The sequence below is a fragment of the Copadichromis virginalis genome, linkage group LG17, assembly GCF_057382275.1.
Source record: "Copadichromis virginalis isolate Kocher_CV1m ecotype Utaka linkage group LG17, C_Virginalis_male_GT1.1, whole genome shotgun sequence".
In the NCBI taxonomy this organism is placed as follows: domain Eukaryota; kingdom Metazoa; phylum Chordata; class Actinopteri; order Cichliformes; family Cichlidae; genus Copadichromis; species Copadichromis virginalis.
The window spans coordinates 36,354,855-36,375,728 of record NC_140634.1 but is presented as its reverse complement, the minus strand read 5'-3'; the positions used below and the strand labels follow the sequence as shown (position 1 = coordinate 36,375,728).

General features: G+C 40.1%; 2 protein-coding genes across 4 annotated transcripts in view; both read right to left on the bottom strand.

Moving 5' to 3' along the window:
* Nucleotides 1–383: 383 nt before the first annotated feature.
* Nucleotides 384–1,131, bottom strand: LOC146689839 (uncharacterized). 3 transcript variants are annotated; one of them, XR_014916007.1, is made up of 3 exons: nucleotides 905–1,129; nucleotides 701–795; nucleotides 384–569 (listed from the first exon to the last, which is right to left on the bottom strand). XR_014916007.1 is itself a non-coding variant. In XM_085436832.1 (3 exons), the coding sequence occupies exons 1-3, from the start codon at nucleotides 974–976 to the stop codon at nucleotides 409–411; spliced, it is 351 nt and encodes a 116-aa protein (XP_085292958.1). In that variant the 5' UTR covers nucleotides 977–1,131; the 3' UTR covers nucleotides 384–408. The 3 variants fall into 3 exon arrangements, 1 of the variants encoding a protein (XP_085292958.1); XR_014916008.1 differs by having other exon boundaries at nucleotides 701–756; nucleotides 905–1,127; XM_085436832.1 differs by having other exon boundaries at nucleotides 701–818; nucleotides 905–1,131.
* Nucleotides 1,132–13,147: 12,016 nt separating this feature from the next.
* cerk (ceramide kinase) overlaps nucleotides 13,148–20,874 on the bottom strand; it is a 51,367-nt gene continuing 43,640 nt past the window's right edge. Inside the window, exons 12-13 of the mRNA XM_085436965.1 lie at nucleotides 19,721–19,899; nucleotides 13,148–16,388 (exon numbers count right to left, since the gene is read on the bottom strand). Of these exons, the coding sequence (XP_085293091.1) occupies nucleotides 16,274–16,388; nucleotides 19,721–19,899 (294 nt within the window). The 3' untranslated portion in view covers nucleotides 13,148–16,273. The remainder of the gene's footprint in view (nucleotides 16,389–19,720; nucleotides 19,900–20,874) is intronic.

Sequence of the window (20,874 nt, the reverse complement as noted above, 5' to 3'; positions counted from 1 at the left end):
TGGTATGTAGTGATGGGCAGATGAAGCCCCATGAAGCACTGAAGCTTTTCATCCAATTGGTTCACCCCAACACGAAGCTTCATGAAGCTTCATTTGCTCTAGCAGGACACCTACTGGACGTAAAAATAATAGCTGGCATGAATTTGAAGAGTGTGGCATTTTGCACACAGCCTGTAAATGTCAACAACAAAAGGAGTGTGTAAAACATGTATATTGTAGTGATGGCAGTATACTGTGTATATTTATAGTGGCAGTATGGGAAATGATTATTTGGAAATGCTTGAAATGGAAATGATCATTTACTGTGAGGTGAGGTGTGGTTGGGGTGTGGACAGTAGTTGTGCTTTTGTAACGTTGAGGTATGGACAGCTACACAGTCCTGCCTGTTCACATTTTATTCTGTAAAAACTAAATTTTCACTGCTTTTATGACCTTTTTAGTGGGGAGAACATAGCTAGGATTTAATGATTTAACAAATCTTTTGAATCCTTTGTCCTCCACAATGCTAAATGGCTGGGAGTCCTCAATCACCATGCTGACCAGGTCTTCATCTATTTGAGATTGTTCTCCTGAGGAAAGACAATAAAGATAAAGCACAAATATAAATATCACACACGTAACTTATAACAGTTGTATAATATTGTTATATCATTTAGTAACATTACTGCATCCTATATTATCATTGCATTTGATGGCTCACCTGGTCTTGCTCCACAATCGGTGTCCCCCTTATTCTCATGCAAAGCTCTGTAGTGCCTAAGCATGGATGAGGTGTTGTTGTTATATCCCAGCTCCCTGGCACATAGCAAACACTTCACCTTGTACAAAAGTCAAGACAGCTCAACATAAATTGTATTGCACCATCAGTATCATGAAAATACATCTTCTGTAGAAATTTACATACCTTGTTGGGAGGAATAAGATCAAAATGTTCCCACACAGGGGAGGACATCCTCCTCTTCTTAGCTGGCTCCATTCTCTCCTGACTTTCCTCACTCTCATAAACCTCCAAACGGTCTCCAAACTCTCACTAACCGCAACTCTCCATCAAACACCCACATTTTTGAATGAAGTCTGAGGGGTTTATATCGCTGTCATATCTCGCGGCAAAGTTCGAACCGCTTCCTGAACCAGTCACGTGGTACAGCCAGGCAGCGAGGCTTCGGACGTCATCATTTTCAGCTCCTCCCATAAATGAAGCAAGCCTCGATACGCGCTTCGCGGAAACGCCCCCTCCATTACTCGACACACGCTCCGAAGCCTCGATACAGAACGTCCCATCACTACTGGTATGCATACATAAGTAAACTAAATGTGTGTGCTTACAAATAGAACAAATGTACTTAAACCAATCAAACTAATTAGAAACCAAAGTGTGTTATTGTGTTCAAATGGAGAAATAAAAATACACAAGAGTTACCGACACTAGGGTGTGGCCATAGGTTTGGCCATCACAGTGTGCAAGCTGTTTATTTGTACGATATTATTAGAGATAAAGTATCTGAATTTCAGGAGCGGGACCACGCCTCCAAACACGCTCCTTCTGCTTGTTATCGATGTGTGATCTCCCAGTTCTATAAGTTGTTTGTTCTTGTTTTTCGTGCCCCACTCTTCCTTCCCTTTTCACTTCTATGTATTGCATGGGGATCTGCCAGGCCCGGGAGCCGCCATCAGTCCCTTTCGAGGCCTTCCCCAAACCGCAGCTCAATTCATGTTTAAGCCATTAAAACGCTGTCAAACCTAAATGAGGACGTGGGCCCAGCAAGTGAACACTACATTACATTCATTTAGCCAATTCAACAAACCAGTTTAATATTGTGCAAATTATTACATTCAAATACTGACTCCACTATTTCTAAACGCAGTGAATTAGTGTGCCTTTTGGTCAAAACTGCAAATGAAGAGAAAGATTGCTGAAGATTGCATCAGTGCTTCGGTTTCTCAAACGTATTCAATTACCGTCTCCCTTATTCATCAACTATTTGCACAATAAAAGTGTAATGCATTTTTCTTTGTACTGGACATGTAATGAAAGGTTGTGTATTGCTCGATAAAGTCTTCAGCATCCTCATCCAATAACAAATATGACTAATAATTTGTTTGTTTCCTGTCAATGACCAACTACCCTTTGTATGCAGTCAGTTGGGCTTTTATTGAAGCATGCCTCATATTCTCACACAAGAAGAAGTGACTGCAGATGCCTTCTGGCTAATGGAGTCATTTAGTGGAGAATGGTGGATTGTGTATAGTACTTCTGAGCTTCCATGCTGAGGCTTGCTGGAGAGGACTAGACAGCGAGTAACATTACAGGGTGTAATTACTTCAAGCACCATTAGGAACGCAATAACGTCTGTGCTTTGCAGAAAAGCCCAGTCCAGCATGCTCACTAAATGTGTTTGTGCTTGTGCAGCTTGCTTTATATGTGTCTGCACAAACAGGTCCTCCTATTCAAGTGATTAGCAAGTAATGAGTAGATTGCTCCAGCAACAGATTCCCTGTTTGCTAACAAAGTGCCAGCTGAGGTAATGACTTGTCACTACAAAGCACTCTGCAATAGCCCGCTGGCAGAGGCCAAAGTGCCACTGTGGATTCAGCAGGAAGGACTCTGTCCACTCTTTAGTTCATAACCCAACTTCACAAGTTACTTTGTAAAGAAATTTGTGAATTTTGTGAACTCTCCCAGTTAGTGAAAGGAACAAAATTGGCTGGAGTTACCAAAAGAATAAAAGATTCTTCCTGAAACTGATGCTGCACAGACAGTATCAGACAGAGCAAAACTAAAGTGCCCAAAACAGTCTGTATATAGAAGGAAACAAAACACTGAACTTGAATTTTATTACTTGCGGATCAGTCGTGTCACAACCCAAGCAGCTCCATCATGTTAGCGTAGCGGGTGAATCATTCCTCTCGATACAGTTTTGGCAGACAAGTCACATTTGAAATTGATTTATTATATAACTACAGGTGGATGTTGGGTGATGGAGGGGCTAAGACAGCAAACAGCGATGCAGGGTTGTGTGTTTAGTATATGACATAAGGACAGATAGGGATGTTGGTGTAGATGACCAGCTCGACTTTTTTGCCTGAAATGTCTTGGAGGCTTCATGCCATTTTTCAGTGAGACTTTTGGGTCTGTAAAAAGTTCAGTGCGGGCAACCATTTTTATTCAGTCTATTTAAAAATGTAACTCTTTCAGACTGAGCTTGTACTTGAAAGAAGCGTTACCTCAGTGACAGTAGGTAAGCACCGACAGTATAAAATACGGATGTAGCCACAGTAAAGTCTTCCATTGCTTTTGGACTCTAAATTTTGAAGCCTCAAAATTAATCTTTTGTCTTTTAATGTTAGTTTTTTGGAGCCAGAAGCTACCATATTTAGAGAGAGCTAAATTGGAATGCTAAATTATTAGCTAATTGCTAGGTTAGCTAAATTATTAGCTAACAAGCTTGGTTAACAAGCTGCCTTCTTTAACTGTAGTGGTGTAAGCAATAGCTTTGTCCCAGTTCTGGTATTAATTTTTCACGAAATCATGGAAAATTTAATTTAAGTATTGACCGGCATATAAAGTAAATGCTTTAAAAGCAAGTGGGGGCACCAGTTTAGCTCACTGGGATGAGCAGGCCCGCTCTCAGCCATACGGTCCTTCCAAGATCCCAACATCCACCTGGGCAGCCCTGGTTCAAAGCCCTTTGCCGCATGTCTTCCCCGCGTCCTCTGCTTTCCTGTCACTCTTAACTGCATCTATCAAAATAAAGCCAGAATTGTTTTAATTTACTTAAAGTAAGAAGGTAAAAGTAGCTATTCTTGTGCAAAGCTAACTGAACCGTAAAATAATATCAGATGGGTTTACAAACTTTTTTCCATTCTAATTATACTCAGCTGGAATCTGAGGAAAAAGTAGGAAAATGGAAAATATATATGTATTTTCTGTTGCCCACATTGTAGAGGGTGATTTTAACTCTAAAAGGGAAAATGTGCAAATGTGCAGTACAACCCCCCCCCCCCCCCAAAAAAAAAAAACAGCCTGCAGACACGTAACACAAGAGTTAAAATGGGATTCAGCAACGGGCGGCTAAAATTGGTTGTAATGGCTCAGTGTGAGGAAATGAATCATAACTCACAATAATTTCTATTTTGAGAGCCTCGGTAGATTTTCTTAGTGTACAGGCTGTGATCAGCTGACCTGCTGCTCTTTGTGGATGTATACAACTTAATTCAACCAGATGTGAGCAGATGTTTCATGAGCTTTTCATCCTCTACACTGACAGTACACTCTTTATGCTGTCTTTATGAAGGTGGAATCCAGTCAGTGGATCTCAGCATCATCAGCTAAAATTCATATGAATCTCTGCTATGCTTGATGTAACCTTACTGTGACCATGAAACCACAGCCACTGTGCACCAGTCACACACGGTTCTTTACTTTAAATCCATCACAGAACAGCAAACTAACGTATTTATCCTGCACTAACCTGCAGAGGTTTTTCATGCAACCTTTAAATAACAAAGTGAGTCTACCTCAGCTTGCAGCTTGTTTCACAATATGAAAAAACATAATGTCACATACAGACCCAATATTTGATTTAAAAACATGAGGGCTTACATGTAAGCTTTCAATTTCCAGTTCATCAAACACCACTGAGCAGTACTTACCTTTAAATCTAACCTCTCTTCTTCCTCTCCTTTCCTGTCTGTCTTATCTTTCTCCATCTCTCTCTGAAGTTAGCGCTCTTTCTTTTCTCTCCCTGTCAAATACAGCAGCTGGACTTTCAGCTAGCAACACACTGTGCCACAAACTGCACACCATCAGTTTGTGTGTTTGCTGATGTTTGTTGAGCTGATAGAAATGTCGAATTTAAAATGACCTGATATTTAAAAAAGTCACTCGCTTTATGTTCGCTCTTCTTCTGTAAGGCTAGCTAGATGCTGAAGTACCGCAACTTATGGACACCTGCAGTCATTTTGGCTTTGTTTTTTTTAGTTTTTTTTTTAACAAATGTACCGCTAAATAACTAGTTGAGATAAAACCCAGTACTTAATGTTGTTTCTCAGCTGTTTCACTTGAGCTGTTCACCAGTTTTGGAAAAAGTTATCCACCACTGCCACTGTGCAATGAATCTTAGGATAGGGTAGGGTAGGTAGGTTAGATAATGCATTTCTAACAATACTGTTGCAAGCTGAGGAATCTTAACAACAAAGCACCCACACAGAGATCGAGCTTGCTGTTCTACCCCAAACAGATAGGGAGCGCTCTTTAATAAACACTTCAGCTATACTACACTGTATACAATAACTGTCAGTGAATTTATACTGCAGCGTGGGGATCCTATCCACAAAGGGCAAAACTGTTCTTTGTACAAAGCTGTAAATCTGCTTTCTTTAATGCCATAAAGCTGGACATTTCTACATGGGCGCTTGCTTTTAGAGCCAGCCTCACATGGACCTTTGTTCGGGTGCTGGCTGGGCCTCCTAGAAACGTTTTAAAGTAATTTACCCTTTATTACCAGAAATGTAGTTCTGTATGTTGATCATGTATAACATCAGTTATTGTGTGAAAATGACCAAACTACTATTCAGCAGGACCGAAGCTAAATGTACTGCATGTCAGTGGTCCCCAACCTTTTTTGCACCACGGGCCGGTTTATGTCCAACAATATTTTCACAGACCAGCCTTTGAGGTGTCGCGGATAAATACAACAAAATAAAACCAGTAGCGGTACCAAAAAAAAGAAGATTTATTAATAACACACGTGAAAAGACCCAAGGAAAACGATTTTTTTTTTTTAAAAATTGAGGTTTAAAAAACCCTAAAACCCATAAATTTCACACCCGAGCCTCAACTCTCACGGCCCAGTACCAAATGACTCATGGACCAGTATCAGTCTGTGGCTGGTGGGTTGGGGACCGCTGCTGTATATGGCAGGAAGAATCAACCTGTCTATTGGCACTAACAGGAAACTCTGTGTTAGAATGAGATGTTTTGCTTTCATGTTTATTTCAATTAGACTTTGTCGCTGATTATTTTTCTAATACTAGTACTAATTACTAGTACTAGTACTAATACTTTTCTAGTAATTAACCTTTTTGAGCAATTACCAGTTTTTAAAATATTTTTTCTGTTCCCAGACAATGTTTTCCATTTGTTACGTCCCTCTGCAGCTTTTAATCGTCCCTAGACGGGTCGTAACACATTATAAAACAATTAGCTGTGGTTAGGTCACATACTGACAGCAGCAATAGAGTCAGACTCAGGAGCAGCTTTCTTGTTGGTTTGTCTTCCTTTCATCATATTTTGCCACACTGACATGTTTATGAGACAGGAAGCTGCGTACTGGTGATATTTATGGGAGTAATAACAACATGATAACAGCTATTTAATGACAGTTGAAATGGGTGTCATTAGTTTTCAATTGCTTAATTTTCTCTATCAGTTAAGTAGTAGAGGCAGTTTTTTTTTCTTTTTTTGACATGTTATGTTTAATATGATCCATTTTTTTTTATGATTATAGCCTGACAAGAGACAAAGCAAGGATTGTGATAAAGCCTAAATAAGAAACAGAATCATTTCCATCTGTGTAAATGCTGTAGTTACTACAAAATACAGAAAACTGTCATCATGTTCAAATGAAAACTCAACTCACTTAAAAAAAAAAAAACCTCAAAAAAAGTTTTTCCTCTCCTCAAAAGAAGGAATGCATTGTGGAGTAAATTACATATCACAGCATTGCTTTGAGAGGATTATTACAATTTGCAGGATTAAAAAGATGCTTGGTGTGTGGCCTTGTTAATTGCTGTAATAATGCTGATTCAAGGACCTCTCACTTTGAGTGTTGGCTTTTACTCAGAATTTACATAATGAGGACGAAAGGCTTGCTGCATAGCTAATAAAAGATAAGCTGAAGTTTTTGAGCTTTTTCTTGTCGCTGCTAAAATTGCAGATACAAAAGAGTCACGAGAAATTAGTGATCTAAAAAAGAAAAACAAAGAATGAGTCCAGCCATCATGGTATGCTGCTCGTCACAGCTGTTTAATCAGCGGGAAGTTTTCCACTCCATTACTCACTATGTTCTTTTTTTTCAGATGTTACGTTTGTGTAATAACCACTCACTTATGTAATCTGCTTCACCTGCATTTAATTCCTGATGAACTGAAGTGTTAGGATGGAGGTGGATTAATGCCAATGGCATTTTTGCGCCACGGACCGGTTTATGTCAGACAATATTTTCACAGACCGGCCTTTAAGGTGTCGTGGATAAATACAACAAAATAAAACCAGTACCAGTACTCAAAAAAAGAAGAATTATTAATAACACACGGGAAAAGACCCAGGGAAACCAAGTTAACGATAAAAAAGTAACAATAAAAACCCTGAAAACCATAAATTTCACACCCAAGCCTCAACTCTTATGGCCCAGTACCAAACAGCTCACGGACCGGTACCAGTTCGTGGCCCGGGGGTTGGGGACCGCTGACTTAAATGACCCATAAAGCATTGGTAAGTATTGAATATGAAATGTTACTTCCCTACCTTTTTTGTAGAGTAAAAAAGGTCAAATTGGATTGGAATTGTCAAATTGTCCTTTATCACCTAAACAGATTTGTTTTAAATAATGAAATAAAATGTAGTCTTCAGCTTAAAGGTATACCCTCTAACGTGGGTGACTGCATCGGTGAGATGAAATGTGTAAGGAAAGGCCTGGTTGTGTGTCGGTGTGCATGTTTGTGTGTGGGTCAGAGAGTGAGAGATAAGAGGCCGGTAGTGGCTCCTGACTGAGAAGATGGACTGTTATGGCCTCATTGTTCTAGATCTCTCACAGGGAGCTCATTCCAATCAATATAGAGAGAAGTGGGGAACGGTGCTGCTGCTGTTTTGGACCACCGCCCCTGCAGTATCTGCTCCGTCTGTCCTTCTAACTCTTTTTTTCACTCACGCCGCTTTCATACCACCCACCTAATTCTCCTCAGGCCATCACACAAGCAAATATTTCCGCTTTTGTTTGTCTCTTGTTAGACGACCTGCTGTGAGAAGATTTTTTTTAATCAAGATTTTGATGCTGTATTTATTACTGTGATAGAACCTTTAGTGGAGGTCGCACTGCCTGCCACCGCATCACCTTTTCTGCTTCCCTTGATCACATAACAGTCTGCATTGGCACACTGGATGTTCCTGTTGTGTGCATAAGAAACAAAAACAAAGGTTGCAAAAAAAGTGTTTATATATGTTTTAAGATGCAGAATTCTGTCATACTTGGACAAATAGGTTGAAAAGGGCTCGATTAAAGGGAATAGTCTTGATGTAGGCCCAAAGCATCCTTTTTAGGTGTCCCGAGGCAGGGGATGAAAGAAAAGACGTAAGCATGTGCTTTCCTGTTCCCTTTTGTCCCACTATAAGTGTGAATCTTTATGTGGAGGGAGAAAAGGTGAGACTTGTTGATGCAAGGGTGGGCGTGGACGTGTGTGTGAAGGTGAGAGAGGCACAGAGTGTGAATGAGAGCACTGGGGGAGGTGTTTTAGGGGGCCACTTTGGGTAAGGACACTGCTGAAAATTGAGGAGAGCCGACTGCCTTTTTATGTGCGTGTGCATTTGTTGTGTGGCAGAGAGGGTGTTTATGCGGCTGTTTTGTCTCACCTTGCATCTCAGGTGGGATGCGGGAATGAGAGAGTGGCTCACGGTGGGCTGCGGACAAGCAGATAGAGAATAAATCAATAAGGAAGTAGCAAAGCAAGAAAATGAGGGAAGAAAGACGGGAGGAGGGAAAACAATTTGGTTGTCGCTGCGGAAAAGACAGGCTGGAAAATCCGTCTCGTCTCAGTGCCATGCTAGCTCTTGTATTAGAGTAATGTACAATCATTTTAGGGTTGCCAACCGTCCCTTAAAATACGGAATCGTCCCGTATTTCGAAACAAAAGCACACGTCCCGTATTGAGCTAATAAGGGACGCACTTTGTCCCGTAATACAGTGAGAATCAAAAGTAGTCTATAAATGTTTATGGAATTAACGCTTTGTTTGAAAACATAATTCCCAGCCCCTCTCCTGCTTTGTGACCAATGAGCTGACAGCACACTTATGACAATTCGAGTATGACAATTCAGATTACCGCTCATCTCATTGGTCGAGGAAAGGTCGCTTACGGAGAAAATACCGGAAGACAACAGATGACCACAACAAGAAGCATGGCCAACAGGGAAACAAACGCCGACACGGCGGTGCAAGTCTCGGACGACAGTACACCTAAAGCTGGGCAGACACTGTGCGATTTTTTCAGTCACGTTATTCAGCTCCTGCTCAAACTGCACGATTGACTCGCAGGGGTTAGAAGTTGGTAGGTCACGATGCAGGTCTCACACTATACCGCCCGATGCTCTGATGCGACCTGAGTGCTCACACTGTGCCTCCATAACATGAAGGTTATAACAGAAAATCTGTCGCGCTCTCTCTCTCTCCGTCTTACACTCACACAGACACACACACCACCACCATCAACTTTGCTAAATTGCTAATGAAAAACATGATCAGGCAGCTGTGATTGAGCAGCGATGTAGATCCAACTATTTTCACGGTTGTTGTGGTCGTGATAATTTTGTGATGCCACATCGAAAAGGCTCGGATGAGCTTTCCAAAGTTCTACAAGTTGTGCCTCCATCGCTTGTGTCCAGATCACACGCTGCATAGCCGTGCTGCTCCATCTTTTACACCAACGTTTACGTGTTTGCGCGCGAGCAGTGTGAGCGGCTGTGATGAGACCCTCACGAGCGATTGATGATCGGGAGCTGGTCGTGAGGTGTTAATCACTTCTCGTTACCCCACGTATACTACACGACGCACGATGAAGGCCAAAATCGGTCAAAAATCGGCTCAAAATGGGCCAAAAACCGCACAGTGTAAGCCCAGCATTAGAGCAGCAATGTTTGTTCCCCTCAGAGAAAGGGAAGAATGGGAAAAGGAAAACACCTGGCTGGAAAAAGTTAATATGGGCATGTGCAGTGAATATCAGCGCTATGTGGCCAGAAGTGTGATAATATAATTTATTTTGTGTAATAAACAACTGCAAGGATGGATGATTACAACAAATTGATGACTAATACATAAAAGTAATACATAGATGAATAATGATGATGAGTTATGATGCGTAATCATGGGAACAAGCGGGTTTACAAACAGGAGCAGCTGATTAGCATTAGAAAAGCTGAAATAATATTTCAACTGAAGCCGATTGTACTAAATGCACTAAATGTGCACTGTTACAAGAATGTTTTTCTTTCTATTGTTTTCTATTATTTTAAGTTAAGCAGGACAGAGTTCTTTTAAAGAAAGATTTACTTATATTCTCAAAAGTTAAGCATGACAGGCTTCTGTTTAAGAAGGAGACCTGTTTTATTGTGTTAATGTTGTCATTTTGAGCTAAAAATAAATGGCTAAATGATCATTTGTTTCACATGTGTTCATATCACAAAGAATACACATCTACTTAAATCAAATTCAAGTCAAAGGGTTAAAAAAAATAATTTCACACACAAAAAAAGAGCTAGAAAATTCACCACACTGGGAAGGGTGAAGACAACTGGGTCGCCCGGCCCTGGCCACGAGGTGTCCCTTATTTATTTTTCAGGGAGTTGGCAACCCTAAATCATTTTGAAGCCAGCCTGTCAGATAGTCACATTCCACAATACCTGCTTAGACGAGCAGCTTGGCAAAGTAACATTTTGGCAGAGGTGTTAGCAGGAGATAACTTTTAAAATTTCATGGATGAAAGAAACAAGTAACACTGGTGACCTTTTAGTTTTCCCATGTGGAAGGTGTACCGCCAAGACTGCACCGCAGTACACCACACTGCAGTCTTTTACACTCTGGCTTTCTGCTCCCTGGTGACAAATCAGCAAGGTTTTGGATGTAATCCTGCACACAAACCCTGGAAATTTACATGGACTTGAATAACAGTGTGAAAACTTCAGGGACCATACTTGTAACTTTTTTATTGTTAAAAAAAAAAGTTAATAAGCTAATATTTTTGAACACTTGAACACAGACAAATGAATTTCCTCTCAGTTAGACAGTTTGTTTTATGTCATTTTGAGTGCAGTTTCAGAAGAGATACTGTCAGAAATGGCACCTACTGACAGTAAGAAAAAAATAAATCCTTAATTTCCTTAGATTTTGCTTCCTTACAAGACTTTCTAGTCATGTTTTAAAGTAGTCTTCAGCAATATTTCTCCAGGCTTCCTGAAAGTTTTCTTTGGACATTGGCTACTTTTTGCACACATTTGTGATCCAGTCCTTGTAGCTGACCATTTTCAGAGGAATATTTTTGCTAAGCCACTTGTTCAGGGATTAAAAACGGAGCTAACTCAAGGAATGAACCAGTGCTGCGTCTACACTTTGCAAAGAACCAGTTTTAAATTGTATCTTTAGGCGATGTTATTACTAGCAGCCTGTCGCAAAAACACATTTGTTTGACTGTCTTTGCTTGAATCTATGAAAAATGCCAAATCATGTTGACAAGCATAAAATGGTTACTGTGCACCAACGATGTGATTCCTATTAGCCATTTGCCAGGGTCTTTTCAGTGTCAGGTGCAGTGTGGTCTTAAAAAATTTGAGGAAACTGGACAAGCAGAGGAAAAAAGTGACAAGTGTTAGGCCCCCAAAAATAATATCTAGAGCAGATGAACAGTATCTGCAAGTCATAAGAAGCCATAAGAAGAAGGGAAAAATGCAGCAAAGGACATGCGAGATGCATCTGGACCTTCACTTAATTAATCTGCTGTTCACTGAAGCCTCATCAGAAATGGTCCCGGTTGAAGGTGTGTGGTAGATGAAAAGGCAGGGCACAACCAAACAAGAAGCTTTGAATGTCCTTCAAGAAGCCCAGAGAACTATTCCTGAAGACTATTTAGAGACATGACAAGATTGCCTAAGACAGCTAAGGCTATCTGTGTTGAAGTATAAAGTTCATTTTACCAATTATTGACTTTCAGACTTATTAGAATTGCAAAAACTCTTTTTACATTTAAATAGTGTTTTGCATGTTCCTATAAATCGCTGCACTTATTTCCCATTTTCCAAAGTAAAGTATAAAGAAATGAGGGGTTGCTTGAAACTTTTGCACAGTAGTAGTTACCATGTTGCTCCATTTTGGTAATCACCAAATTAGAAGGGGTTAATTGATTATTAGAGCTTTAATTTAAAAGGGGCTTTATCCCATTAAGATGTGTTTACTTTTAACTTTTTTAATTTAACTTTAAAACTCTAGCCAAAAGTTGTTTTTTGTGCCCTGGTGTGAGTTTTAGGTCGACAAGAAGAAAACCCTGATAATGTCAATGGGTTTGGAGTCGGCATTATAAAATCAATGATGGAATTTGAAAGCATTGTTTACTCGTCATGGAGGGTTTCACCAAAGACAATAACAATTTGTATCATGGGAAGTGGTGCCTTTAAAGCTTGACAGATATAGGGAACTAAAGGTCACATCTCATATCTCAGCCACTGCCACACCAATATAGCTTCTTTATCTAACTGTTGTGAGTACTTTGCAAGCACAGTAGTAAACTGTATATCCCTCCAGATTCCATATAATATCTACTTTACTTTGTGCTGTTTCACACCATTGAAATAACTGCTGATTGGCACAAGCACCTTCGACCTTTGGTGTAGCACATTCAGCCGGTGCACGGCCTGAATAGTTTTAAAAAGCAGCAAACTAGGGCCCAATACGAATAAATCCATTACATGCTATTGCTACAACCTGTTTTACCTGAGACAAGTTTGATTTGTGGACTTGCACTCATACCCAGGGTGAGAAATTTTAACTGACATTACTTTCCAAATTTAGATTTCCATACTTGCCTATCTCTGTGTCAAAAAAGAAACAAGATCCAGTCTGTGGGCAGAATGAGCACAGCTTGAAATACCACTCCATCAGCAGAGACCTTTGATGTCTGATGTTCTTTAATGAAACATCTCACTCACATCACAGCACCCTATTAAATCCCACTCATACAGGGAGACAGGTAAAGAGTGAGAGTAAGAAAGCCAGAATAGGAGACCGCTGACCTTTGTGTGCATGCGTGGGAGAGAGTGTGTCTTTAAGAAGTAGAAAAAGAAAGGAATAAAACACCACTGGCATCAGACGCACCATGAGTTCAAAAATCTGATTTCAAAACAACTTTATTGCAGTTCTTCGTTATATAAAACATATCTAGTTACATCACAGCTTGTTTTGTGTACAGTGTGTACTAAAGTATGAAGAGTCAAAATTAAATTAACTTTATATTTTGATTTAGTTTACATCTTTATCATACACTAGTGGGTTCCACTAAAAAAACAGTTTCATTGCCTGCAGACAGTGCAATAGTCTGATTAAAGAGCCATCATCTAACTGGACCCATGAAAAGAAGGCAGCTAAGCAAGGCAATAGAAAGAAGCCCTAATGTAAGTGCACAGTGGTGGTTTTATCCCAATAAAATTCCCAGACAAAGTTGCAAAAACCTTCTTTTTTTTAAAACTACATTTAATAGTTTAACCAACAAGTAACCAGTAATGTGTGATGTTACCATCTCTTTGTTTTTAGTTGTGAGCACTTGAGCAGCCAGCTGCATAGAGCCAACATGAAAGGGCGCTTGTTCTCACATCAACTACTTTATAACTGTTGGAAAGTAGCATCATTTATGGTTTTACAAGATTTTGCTCTGTTTCAAAGTCTTGCGCTTGACTCTCTCTTTGCATAAAGAGTGCTTAAGTTTCTACGTGACAACAGCAGCTAAGATGGCGAACTAATTCATTTAGCATCAGATTGATAATCTGAAAAGATAGCGAGCGTTAACCTTTGACTCTGGATATGACAGTTAATCAAAATGCAATTGTAAGCACACAGAAATTGGACCAAACACCAGGAAAAGCATTGGTGGAAAAATGTAAATAAAGGTTTAAAAAGTTTAACTTGGATTTAACTTCCATGGCTTGTTACCTTTTTAGATTCCCATCACAAAATTAAAAAGGGATTTAATTTTGTTTTATATTATCTTTCTGAAATTATACTGTATGAACATTACATACACAAAATTAATGCTCATTAATGAAAAATAATGTTAAATAAAGCTTTTTAAAAGCTAAAATGTTCATGTGTTTCAAGATGTCTGACAGAAAAAAGGTACCAATTATTGCATTAGTTACATTTGTGCGTTTGGTCATCTATAAAAATTTCTCACAAGACATCCTGCACATATTTCTCTGTGGTCTACCATAGTGGACATGATACAGCCACCAATCTCTGAGTAAAAAGTTTAGCGTATAGTTGCTATAGTTTGTAACTGGTTGCAAAGAGGGCAACCAAGAGCTTTTTAGCAGTGATTTTCTTTGGTTGCAAGCCTGTACTTTTCATGATGCCAGCTTTTTTTTTTTAAAAATAAATATTAACTCACTGCTAGCCAAGCGACAAAACTCGCAAAAGTGCAAAGCAAACCAGAAACAAAATATTTGCCTTCATAGTAAAAGTGCCTCAGTGCTACAGCAAACACATTTAATTAAGTGCAGATTTTCTTTACAAGGTCAACAGCTTCAATTTCGGTTCGTATCATACTTTTAACGGCCTTACTACCGCTTGGAGAGTAGTTGGCAAACTTGCATATTCCATGCAAATTACCGGTGAACGATATCTTCTACCTATCAAAGCACTGCTAAGGAGGTTTTATCCAGCTGGTCAGGGATATCTTCCCTAGTGACTGGTGGTTTCCAGGGTGTCACTAACTGATCTCCTGGTCTGTGTGACTAAGGCTTTATTCGTTTGACCCTATGTTGTAACCATAAATGTCACACATCCAAAATGGGGGACAAACAAACATCCCACTGTTAGTGATCATGTGTCTGCAAAAACCTCAGTAACAACAAATCTGAAGCATCTCAACTATGGTGAGACACCATCTGAAAAATGGCAGCTATGAGCCCCTAAGTAATAAAATCCAAATTATCATCATCACTGGCATCTTCACACACATATGCACGAATCCCGAAGGACCTGCAGAAAACCCACTTTTACTTTAATCACATATACATGGACCCTCATGTATTATTACCATACACACAGTTTTATATAATCACTGTAAAAATAAAAGCTTCTTATTTGCTGGCGACCGTTCTCCTGTGATATCAAGACCAGCTTGACCTCAAACAAAAAGAAAAAAAAAAGAAAAAAAAAGGAAAAAGCTGAATAAGAGCAATTTCAAAGCAAAGCAATACATTATCTCTAATGATGTTAACAATGGATAATTTTAGCTAATCCCAGGTGATGATTAAACTGTTGGTAGTTTAGCCAGAGACGAGCAGAACTCAGAGCCACAGGTGCAGCGCAGCGGTGCTCAAACACACCAAATCACTTAGCAACCACTTTGCCTTATCACCCAGCAGTCACCGGGGTCCTGTTAGTGTATTAGCAGGGTACTCAGTCCTTTTCATTAGTGCCCCTGGCTCATATCTGCTTCCACCTGGGTCACAGATGAAATGATTTTTTCCCCCTTTTCCCCCTAAAAGGAGAGATTTGTTTTTTCCTTTTAGCCTTGCTACTTTTTTCTCTACTCTTTTCAGTTTATCAATGTACTTCACAGGGATTATTCTTCATCCTTCTTACAGAGCTGCATCTCCTTGGCTCTCTGTCCATGCTGTGTAGGGAGAAATCCCATTTATATTCTCCTTCATGGCAGGGTAAAGACCTTCTGGGATAGTTAAGTCCAGTTTCATCTGTTTGTGCGTGTGTCTGTGTGGACTCCCCTGCTTCAGATCCTTTGAGCTTAGACATCTTAATTTCCCAAAAAGTACAAATACAAAACCTGACATTTTGGGTTTCAATGTGGCAGCAGTAGGCACATTATATCTCTGCTTACTTCAAGCTCTATGAGGCAATTTTGTACCTGAAAAGCCCCAAATGTCAAAGGGGAAATGACTAGTTGACTTGTGATGAAACTTTTCCTTGGATTTAAATGTTCCATCCTCATAATGGGATGCTGAAGTGCTTTTTAGCTTTGCATTTTTCAAATAACCAATGGGGTCAGAGCCGACCCCATTGGTTTTCTAGGGAAACCATGGGGTCAAATTTGACCCCATGGGTTCTCCAGGGTTAAATTTCATTCCCCCCTTTTTTTTTTGCATGGATAGGAGGCACGGAGACATCAGCATTTAGGATTTAAACTGATATGACGAATGTGTTTTTCCAGGAAACTGTGCCAAGTTCAACTAAGTTGTTTTTGAACAGTTAAATGTCCTCTTCAGCTCTCAATCCACTGACTAGTCTGTGGTTGGCTCCAAGGCACTGAGGGTACACGGGTCGTCCGACACACACTGCTGCTGCTGCTGTTCCTCAATACCACGGGCAAACAGCCTGATCAACTGGCACTGGACACTGCAGAGATAAAGACACACACAAAATGCACCATTTAGCCTGAATAACAAACCATCAACTTAATGACTATGTTCTTTTCTGTGAGACTTTACTGCCCATGTGGCCGCAGAAGCAACGGAACGGCACCCCTGTGTTAGGACTCGACACGCAAACTTGAAAGAGACAGTCTGACATGCAGAAACCTTTAAAGTGCCGCCTATAACAGATGGAGTATATGCACAAAAAAAAAAAAAGCTGTAAAATGGCCAGTGTGTTGTACAATCTTAATTACTACCTGTGCCTTTTTTTCCCCTAAATACCTATATTTATGTCAGAACACCTGCTGTTTTCTTGGGGGCGTAAGCAGCAGTTAATATAATGCTTTATCTCTAGATTCTATTTATACATGAAATGAAAACACAAAATCAAGCAGAGGCATCTTCAGGTTGTAATTACATAAAAAGGTACCTTAGCTTGTTTGTAAGTATTTGTCTTTATCACAGTTGTGCCTTCAGTTTAACTTTCGCTAAAGATGTACTTCCTACATCGCACTCTTTTTTTCCCCCTCCAACTTTCCTTCCGTCGCACCCGGGCTATTACCATTTATTATCCAAGCAGCACTCTGGCTGGCTCACTCCAAGAACGATTAGTGGCGAGGAAGAGGCAATAAAAGGACGGACTTCTGCTTTAATTAAAGGGGAGTAGCCTTTTAACATGGGGAGGGCCGTTAAATTAGCAACATTACAGCGCCATGCATCATTGGCAAAGTACAATGGAGCATGAAATAAATGATGCGTCAAGCAGTGCCACGCCGGCTGTATAGAGATCTGATAGCGGGGAAAGCTGAAGTGTGGACAGGGCCAGAATAATGAGGGGGGCTAATTCCATTGAGTTGCCAAGATTGTACAGCGGGGAACAGTGAAAGACTCTCCTGACCAGAAACTATTGGACACTAGTGGTGCTAATGGCACTGCTGCTCTCGCTTCTGTCTCGCCACACAGGAGGACATCTTTATCACCAGCCCTTCTTTTATAGACAATTTAGCTACACAGAGTATTGTCGTTGTTAGATCTTTAAATCCTCTACATGTTTTTTCCTGCTTTTTCTTTCCAAATTCAAGTTTTCTCATATAACTCCTTAGCATCTAGCAGACCACTAGAATTATTTAGCCAAAATAGTAAAACTGTAGATTTGGGCATTATAGTTTCTTTGCTAAAAACCCTTCCTTTTGCCTGTACCTCTAACCCTAGATGGGTCACTGACAGATATTAAAAGTTTGGATAGCTTGTAGCCAAGCTAGCATTGCCATGCGAACATGTTATCAGCCTAATAAGTCTTCGGTCACTTAGGCCAGCGGGCCATGGACCGATACTGGTCCGCGAGTCGTTTGGTACCGGGTCACGAGAGTTGAGGCTCAGGTGTGAAATTGATGGTTTTCAGGGTTTTTTCGTTATTTTTGATCGTTTTTATCGTTAACTCAGTTTCCCTGGGTCTTTTCCCTTGTGCTATGAATACATTTTCTTTGTTTTGGTACCGGTACTGGTTTTATTTTGTTGTATTTATCCGCAACTCCTTAAAGGCCAGCTCGTGAAAATATTGTGGCGCAAAAAAGTTTGGGGGCCGCTGACTTAAGCCTGGAGCCCAGTTGGTAAGTCCCTGGCAATCTCCGCTAACTAGGAAAAAATGTGCATTCCCCAACCAGTTTTCTACTTGTCGAGTAGTTTGGTATCTTCCATGTTAACTAAAGTGACTGCAGCTAACTCCAGAAACCACTTGCAAACAGTTGAGGAAAACTCTCCCGACTGATGGTTGCCAACTGGTCTCCATGCCTGTGTGACTAGAACCTAAGGTCCATGTTCACCATCCTAAAACTCAGTCCACTTAAGCAGTCATCACTTTGTCAACGGCAGCTGCTCTTTAGAGGACATTTAGAGGATCTCGTTAGTTAGGTAAACCTTTTGTATATTGCCCACCCTCTAATATGCCAGTCAAAGGTATTCTTTGCTTGCACTGTTAGACACTTCTAGGTCTCTGGTCATCAGTCTGCTGACCTGTTCTGGCATGTAACCATGCTAATGTTTAACAATTCTCACTAAAAACAGTTATCTAAGGCTGATCTGAATGTCTCGATCTTTAATGGCTAAAATCCAGGATTCACAGAAGTAATTGGGATCAAGGAACATGCATGTCTGAACAGCTTTTCACAGCCATCTACCCAGTACCTTTAGGTGTTTCAAAGCCATAAACGACCAAGGCGAAAAGGCAAAGTCACGGTCACCCAAGTCCACAGGCTTTTTTCTACGATTTCAGTTTAGATCAAAGCAGCGGCTAAAAGTTGTACATCTGAGTTTTACTTCAGTGCACTGTGAATACAGAGTTGTCAGGCATACAGAACATAATCTGTTTCTACTTACGCTTTAAGACATAATACTCAGGAACATTTGGGGCAATTTAAGCCAAGATTACAGCTTAATACCCAAAAGGAAAGTCTTTACCACAAATATCCAGCCATGATGATGCAATAGGTATGAGCCCTGCACGTATTTCAATACTTCATCCATTATACTGCTCCTACAATATTATGTGCTTCAATTCAGAACCATTTGCCAGTCGTCATCTATGCCGAGTGATCCAGGCCCGTCTTTACCGCTCCGCCGCACAGAGTTCATTTTTAGTGACAAGCTTCATAAGACGGTAAAAAGAAGTTATCGAGGTTTGCTCCTCTTTACCAGGCAAAGTAGAGTTTAAAAGCATTAAAATGTCTAATATATGAGCAAAACATTCATCACAACTTATAAATAAAAATGCATTTTATTGTTTTTCCAGTGTTTGTTTCCCCAAGTTTGAGAGATTTCTTTTCTTTTTTCATTTTTTTTAAACACCTTAGTGTATTCCAGGCAATTTCACATGTTCACTGCAGTCACCAAATGTTTCTATAAATCACCCAGAGGATCTTATACGAGTATGCAAATATGCATCTAAGTAGACCATGTAACTGTACTGAAAGTCTTCCTTTTGGGGTTTAACCTCTTACCACAGAGGTTTCTTTGGTCCGGATATTCCCAGGTATTTAACCCCTAGTGGGATTTTCCCCTTGGAGGTGGTCCTCAGAGTTAATGACCCACCTTGTAATCATTTGAGTCTCGGAAGGGGTGTCAACATTATAGGTGCCACCTATAACGCTGCCCTGAGAGTCTGAGATTAAGACTACCATGACCTGGATGACATCATTCTTCACCTGAGCCAAATGCAGTATTTCTACAAGTAAGACCTTGGTTGAATCTCTTATGATGCCTCGTAGCGTACGTCGCACAATTGTCTGTGCAGTCACACATGATTCTGTTGTCATTTACCTGACTTGAATGGCAACCTCAGGCAGGATCTCCCCATCGCAGCTCCAGCTGCCGAGGGGAGTGCTGTAGCCAGTCTTTGTTGCAGGCTCGCTCAGGTCTTCCAGTGAAACCAGTATGTGGCGCTCTGGCTCGAAGCGAAACTTCCTCACCCGGTGGACCTCTACAAAAGGGTGGTCAAACTGGGGGAGAAAGGCAGACCCACATGAGAAATGATGAAAGGGGAGAAGACGGACAGATAAGATAGACAAAGGAACAGATGTTCTCACAGATGCTGCAGATGTTATGCTCCCGGATCACCTGTAAAGGTTTCAAAGTGAGCAGCTTGAGAGCCGACACAAGAGCTCATCTTTGTTTTAGTGCTCGACTAAATCAACGTTTCTTCATTCAGAGTCACAAGGAAATAAGACGTACTGAACAGTGAGGATGGAAAACAGCATTTTAGAAAAGAATTTCTAATTAGAATTTCCTCATAATAAGTGTCTCCACCAAATTTTGAACTACAGCTCAATATATAATGTATAAATGCTTGTCTAACAACAATAAATGAATGATTAACCCTTGATTATGGGGAACGGAGCCTTCAGTCGCTCTGCTCCTTGGCTCTGGAAATCTCTTCCTCCAGCAATAAGAAATATAAACTCTCTTCCTGCATTTAAGTCACAGCTCAAAACATCTGTTCAAACTGGCTTATTCGCTTTAGTGCTGATTTTATCTGTTGTCAAGTTCTGTTTTGCAATTTTAACTTATTTTATGTATTTTATGACTGTTGCTCCTTTTATTAATTTTGTTCTTTTGTAAGGTGACCTTAGGTTTTTGAAAGGCACCCTCAAATAATATGTATTACTATTATTACTATTATTATTAAAGTTTCACAGAGCAAGCACATCTACTATCACATGTCCCGTTTTTCCTAACACATGATAACATTATAGCCATAATGATTTACTGACATTTTATTGGAAGTTAAAAAACAATGGCATGAACAATCTTAAGCTGTTTTACTACACAACCATCTGTAACCATAACAACTGTTAAACACTGTTCTCACTGTTACAGTACATCATAATAAAAAAAAAAAAAATCCTCATAACTCCTGTCTACAGTGATCAAAATTTAACAGAACACTAAACAGACAAAGAAATGCTTATGACACA